This window comes from Dipodomys ordii, unplaced genomic scaffold, assembly GCF_000151885.1.
Source record: "Dipodomys ordii isolate 6190 unplaced genomic scaffold, Dord_2.0 Scaffold79, whole genome shotgun sequence".
Classification (NCBI taxonomy): Eukaryota; Metazoa; Chordata; class Mammalia; order Rodentia; family Heteromyidae; genus Dipodomys; species Dipodomys ordii.
This window is the reverse complement of record NW_012267295.1, coordinates 4,126,992-4,133,515: the sequence shown is the minus strand read 5'-3', so window position 1 is coordinate 4,133,515 and position 6,524 is coordinate 4,126,992. Positions and strand designations below refer to the sequence as shown.

Here is a 6,524-nt window from a genome sequence, read left to right as displayed (position 1 = left end):
CTCCCCAACCTTTGTACTGGGGTCGGTGGGCAAAGTTTCTCCCCTGTGGGAGCCCCCCCCATCCCTTTGCCCAAATCCTGTGGCATGAGCCACTCTCCCGGCCCACCCCAGGGGTGAGCTTGTCACCTCCCCGCAGGGACAAGCCCTTCCTAACCCACCATCCTGTTTTAATTCTCTCTGCACAGCACCTATGGATGCCAAGTGCTCCACCTGTCTCAGGAGCGGGGCTTGGTCTGATGTCCCCGTCCAGTCTATCCCCGCCCTGGCCTCCGCCTTGTTGTGAGCTGGCTTCTCCACACTGGACTTTCCTTCCCCATCCTGGGTTTTCCCCACACTGCACTGCATTTCCCACAGCGGAGGCCGGAGGGACTTCTATTTGGAAAACGAGGGGCCCTAGGCCAGCCTGCTTCTCAGCTTCACTACCCTGTCCGATCCCTGCTGTCCAGCCTTCGCCTCCCCAGCCCCTCGCTGCTCTAGGGTTCCCTACCTACACAGGCAGCCCCCCCTAGCCCCATCCTCCCTTCCTCCACCCCCCCTGGCCCCACCCAGGGCCCAGGGCCCTTGAGAAGGCATCTACAAAGACTACCTTCCTTCCCACCATACTCCTGCTTTTCCCTTCTGGGAGGCTATTAGCTGTTTCTGGAAGGCTCCAACCAAGAGGTGGCCATGCTTGCCTGTGCCTGCCAGGAGACAGTAGGCCCTGGGTGCCACACTTCGGGAACAGCCTTCCCCAGTGGCTCTCTACCAGGGACCAGCAAGGTGCAGGGGCCAAAACAGGGTGTCTCCCCATTCCCCTCTCCAGCGCACAGCATCCATATTTTTCCAGCTCCCCCTCCCGCCTGACCCTCTCCTGTCCCCATCTGTGCCCCTTTCCTTCCTTTCCTGATGCCCCAAGTCCAGGCCGGCCCAGGCCTCAGTCCTGAACCTGCTGCCATTACAAACACAGGGCTCAACGCCAAGTCAGGTCATCTCAGACCTGCCCCTTCCCCAGGAAGTCTGGCCCTGGCTGTTGGGGTGTGGCCTGGGGCTCCAAGCCCCCTCCTCCTCCGGCAGCTCTTTAATGTGGAGTGCCACTGGTGAGATGGCCTCTCTCTGAAGGTTTTATAGTCACCTTCAACCAGGAATGATGGCAGAATAACGAAGACAGAGCTGATGTGCTGGAAACAGCCCCCCCCCGCAAAGCCAGGCCCCCAGGTACACTGCCTTACTCTCAGGGCTCCCCCCACACGACCCCCAAAACCTCTCCACGAAGCCCCAGGCTCTTGGCCTTCTGTGCTCTCGCACCCCACTGGCCAAGCTGATCACAAGATGCCTCTTTGAGGGACATCAACTTCTTTGCAAAATGGAGAAGCGTACCAACAAGGGGACCCTCGCTGGCCCTGCATCTTGGAGATGGGGTCTCAAGGGGACTTCGCGGGGGCAGCCCTCCCCGGGCTGGAAGGAGAGAGCGAGGAAGGGTGAGATGTGAGGGGAAGGGGGAAGGACATGGGGAGATGGACTGCAGGCCCCAGGGCCAGAGAGAAAGGAAGGAGGCAGGCGAGGGGCGGCGATGTGTGATGGCACCTGTTTGGGGTCAACTGCAGAGCTGGCCCTCCCTGGGTTTCAAGAGCTGCTCCGATCCAAGCGGAGGGGATGGGGGGGAGAAGGGGAGGGAGGGGGGGAATCTGGACAAACCGGCACAAACACGACAGATGTTTGCTCAGAAAAATACAGTAAAATCATCATGCAGCTATAACAAGAAAGGTGCCCTCTCCCATCGCCGGCTCCTCTGCCTGCCGGTCGCAGCCTCCTCGGCTTTGCCAGCCAGTGTGGGTAGGGGTGGAGGGCAGGTTTGGGGGGGTAGGGGGAGGTCTGCTCTGTATAGCCAGGCTAGCCAACCCCCCTTTTCTCCCCTAAGAACAGTCTTCTCTGCAAATGTCACCCCCCCAAAGTGAGACCTGGGTCCAGCTCACCCCCAAAGTGGACATGACAGAGGTGTGCGGCCAGGCTGGCGTGGCCCTCCGCCAGACCCCGCCCCCAGCCAGCAGGTGGGCAGTGTCCCCTGGGGGACAGTGCCAGCTTTCTCAGTCACCCCCACAGTCACACTGCTCCCTCTCAAGAAGCCCAAATGAGGGGCAGGTCAGGTCTGGGCATCTCTGGAAGGGCTGTGTGGAGAGCCACAGGGCACAGAGGCTGGGCACAGCTGTCCCTTAGCTGTCCCCCCCATCCACGAGGCCACTGTCCACTAGAGGGCCAAGGGACCAAGTTCAGCGTCCTCCCTACGCTAGACTCGGGCTCAGGACTGCAGCTTTTCCCCCTCGCCCCCAGGGCCCGTCCCCGCAAGTCCCCCAGCTCCTGCCAACAGCAGCCCCTGCCTGGATCGGCTTCCTCACCACCCTCCGCCGCCGCCCACACTGACAGAACCCGAGAGCCCAACGGTTGGACGCTCTGGGCACCAACTGCCAGGCACCGGGTTGCCATAGTGACGGGCTAGCTAGGGAGGGGGAGGGGCCAGGAACCCAGCCTGCCCCCCCTACCCTGCCGGCTTGGGGGGGGGGAACCTCACTGTTTGTGCTTTGTTCGATGTTGGATGGGGGCAGAAAGAGGGGGTGGCCATTTCCATGGAAACATGAGAGCCCTTTGGCCCAAGGGGGTGGCAGGGATGGGGGTGACTCTCCTCTGGGCAGGCTGAGACACTGCTCCATGACACCCTGCGGTAGGGGTCAGACCGACGGAGGTGCGGGGTGCAGAGCGCAGGCAGGAAGCCCCCCATTCTACGCCCTCTCCAGGTTGCCCTTCAAGGGCAGGCAGGTAGGGGTCCTGGAGGCCCAAGACGCTGGGACCGGTGTGGAGGGCTGCACCTGAGATGCTGGGGAGCTGGCTGGCCCACCCCCCACTCCCAGGCAGCTCCTGGGCTACTTGGAAGACACTTAAAAGGGGGTCGGGGTCCTGCGCCCTGGCCTCGGGACCCTTGCCTGCTAACAGGACCCCTCTCTTTCCCAGATACCCCCAGTCCCTTCCCCTGAGGGCACCCCAGGGGCCTTTCTAGAAAGGAAAAGCACCTGTCCAGTTCTCTATTCCCCCAGCCCCAGGAGACCACAGCTTTGGAAGGGGTGGTGGGTAAATGATGTGGGTACCCCGGGGGGAGCAAGGGGTGCAGCGGGGGTCACAGGCAGCAAGGAGACCCCGTCGAGTCTGCTGTGTGACCTGCGGCTGGCACTGCTGTTCTCTGGGCCACCACCCATGAGGTGGGAGGGCAGGAACCCCAAGGCCCGGCCCCTGTGGCATCTCCAAGTGGCCTGTGCCCTAGCTCGGGAAGTCCCCCTCGCGGTGGCTTTGGTCCAACCCTAGCTCCGCCTCCTGACCCCTGAACCTGTCCCTGGCCCCAGCCCCCACACCTTGTCTTGGCTTCCTTGCCTGGCCCCTGCCCGCACACCCCAGCAGAGCCCCTAGGCAGCACAGTAAAGACGACTGTTTGCGGTACCAGTTTGTAAACTTTAAGGAAAGAAATGTGTCTTTGTTTTCCTGTCCGTTATTGTCGGGTGTTGGTTTGTTCACAGTCAGGTGGTGGTCAGGTGTGTGCATGGGTGCGTGCGTGCGGGTGTGCGTGTGCGTCTGCTTCTCGGCCTGGGCCCCTCGCTCCGCTCCCCAGGCCCCCGGCCACTGCCCTGGGGTGGGGGGGCCCATCCTCCCCCTCCCCGCCCAATGCCCCAGCCCTCCCCCTCCAGCCTCACCAGGGAGGAGAGAGAGGCTCACAGCTTCTGCTGGGCCGAGACCCCCTTCCAGTAATCCAGGATGTCGTGCAGGTCCTCATCCTTGGCGAACTGGACCTTCTTGCGCAGGGCGTGGCCAGCAGCCATGTACACCTCCTCCCGGTGGTGTTTCTTGTAGGGCCGGAAGCGCTCCCAGATCTTGTGCGTGCTCTCGGACGAGTACTCAGGGCTGGAGGAGTACCCTGAGTAGTAGTGTCTGGGGGAGAGCTGCGAGTAGGCCGAGTCCCGCTTGGAGCGGGTGAGCGGCTTGAGGAAGGACACGCGCTGGCTCAGGCTGTCGGCCCCCTCCTCGTAGTAGAGGGCCGGGAAGCTGTGCCGGTGCTCGCTGCAGTGGTAAGCCGGCTTCACCTCCAGGTGGTGGACGCCCCCGCCCCCGCTGCTGCCCCCGCTGCTGCCCGTGGGCACCAGCGGGAGCCGGTCCAGCGGGCTGTTGAGGGGGCTGCCCTTCTCGATGTACTTGGAGTCGCCCTTGGCCAGCCCCGAGGCCGCCGGGTGGTCGGGCACGTCCAGGCTGAAGACCTTGGCGCTCTTGATGGAGCCGCTGGAGGACACACTGCAGGTCTTGCGGGACACGGCGGCGTCGGCGCTGAGCTGGCGCTGGAGTGGGTGGTGGGCACTCTCCTTGTAGGGAGGCGACAGGAAGCTGGGCCGCTCCAGGGCTCCCGGGGTGGCCGTCACCGAGGAGGTCGCGGCCGCCACAGCCGCGGCCGCTGCGGGGAGGGACTGGCACTCGAAGGCCAGCTCGGGGTCCCCACCGCTGCCACCACCCCCCAGGAAGGAGGCCGTGTCCAGCTTGAGGGCATCGATGCAGTTGTTAATGATCTGGTTGACCTTGTCCACCTCCTTGGCGATGGTGGAGATCTCGGCGGCCGAGCCCTGGCCGTTCTCAAGGTCTGGGAGGTCATCCTCGGGCCGGGCCAGGCTGTCCCCGGCGGTGCCTGTGCGGACCTCGATATAGTTGCCTTTGGTGGCCACCTTGGGGGTGTCCAGGCCGGCCTCCAGCCCCTTGGAGGAGGGCAGCTTCTCCCCGATCATGGAGGGGATGGAGGACATGCGGGCCACGGGCAGCACTGGGGGCTCGCCCAGCTTCTGGGCGGCGTGCACGATGGAGCCGGCGTCCACGTCGGTCCCGTAGCGCATCTCCAGGATGGTCTTCTTGACATTGATGGACTTCTGCTTCTCCTCCTGCATGCGCCGCTTGCGCAGGCAGTAGTACACGGCGCCCAGCACGAGCACCATGCCGAAGAGGCAGCCCAGGATGGTCATGATGTAGTGCGTGGTGGTGGAGGTGCTGGGCGCCAGGTCGCCGGGGACGGGGTCCCGCGTGGTGAAGGTCAGACACGTGTGGTTGAAGCGGCGGCTGTTGCGGAGCGAGGTCACGCAGAACGTGTACTCCGTGTGCGCCCGCAGCTTGTCCAAGGTCACGATCTCCTTCTTGTTCTTGAGCGTCATGACGTCAGAGAAGTAGCTGTTGTTGTACTGGACCAGGACGTACATCTTGCTGTACGGGTGGGGGATGGTGACCACCAGCGTGGCCGAGGTGAAGGTGACGTGGTGGAGCTTGATGGCCGGGCCGGCCGTGGCATCGGTGGTGGACGAGGCCGGCGGCTCCACCGAGAGGATCTCGTCCGGGTTGAAGCCGGAGTTCTCGTCAGGCTCCCTCTGGGCGTCGGTGGAGTAGGGCGTGGGGTGGCTCACGGGCCGGGCGGGCAGCGAGCCGTTGCGACACTTGGCCTGCAGGACGGTGATGGCGTTGAGGCTGTGGTAGGGCCGGGGCACGAGCAGCGGGTAGCCAGCGAACTCGCGCGGGGACTCGCACTGCAGCCGGTCGTAGTTCTTGGTGACGTTGTTGAAGACCACGAGCCAGGCCAGGAAGCCGAAGAGGTCGCACTCGCAGTTGAAGGGGTTGCCGGCCAGCTCGCACACCATGAGGCTGGCCAGGCTGGCGAAGGTGGCGCCGTCCAGGCGGCTGAGGCGGTTGGAGGAGAGGTCGATGCTGATGAGGCTCGGGCACTCGGAGAAGGCGGCCGGCGTCACCACCTCGATGAGGTTGTGCTGGACGAAGAGGAACTGCAGGCGGCTCATGCCCCGCAGCATGCCCTCCGTCAGGTTGCTCAGCCGGTTGTAGCCCAGCTGCAGGACCTGCAGGCTCGACTGGCCCAGGAAGGCGCCGTCCTCGATGTAGGAGATCTCGTTCTTGGTGAGGTTGAGGTCGGTGAGGTTCCCGAAGCGGTTGAGCGAGGAGTAGAGCACGGCCTTGAGCTTGTTCTCGTTCAGCCGCAGGTCGTGCACCGTGCTGTTGATGTGCTGTGGGATGGTCTCGTAGGGCGGCTGGTTCTGGCTGCAGATGGCCAGCCACACGTAGCCCTTGTCCCCCTCGATGAGCCAGCAGTCGGCGCGCACCACGCCGGGCCGGCACACGCACAGCAAGGCTGCCGCGCACAGCCCCAGGCGCAGCATGGCGCCGGCCTTGGCCTGGGCAGGCCCACGCGTGGCAAGGCCTACTGGCTGGAGCCTGGGACAGGTAGCACAGTCCTCCCGGGGGCTGCCACCATCTTGGGGGCAACCCCCAGCACAGGGGCCCCAGGTGAGCTGGGCACGGCCAGTGCCCACGGTCGGGAGCCTGGCGGGGGCGGGGGGTTGGGTTGGTGGTGGAGGGAGGGTCACAAATGGGCTACAAGCACCCGGCCAGGGTGTTCCTGGCTCCTGTGAAGGAAACACACAGGTTGCCAGGCTTCGACTTTCTCTCCCTCTCCCTCCTCGGCTTCCTCT

General features: G+C 64.4%; 1 protein-coding gene across 1 annotated transcript; it reads right to left on the bottom strand.

The window, feature by feature from the left end:
• Positions 1–3,731: 3,731 nt before the first annotated feature.
• Positions 3,732–6,212, bottom strand: Elfn2 (extracellular leucine-rich repeat and fibronectin type III domain containing 2). Its single transcript, XM_013024849.1, has one exon. It carries the CDS (start codon positions 6,210–6,212, stop codon positions 3,732–3,734), a length of 2,481 nt encoding a protein of 826 aa, XP_012880303.1.
• Positions 6,213–6,524: the final 312 nt, after the last annotated feature.

Excerpts from the sequence above, each read along its gene's own strand:
- Elfn2 (XM_013024849.1), bottom strand. The coding sequence starts at position 6,212 with ATGCTGCGCCTGGGGCTGTGCGCGGCAGCCTTGCTGTGCGTGTGCCGG.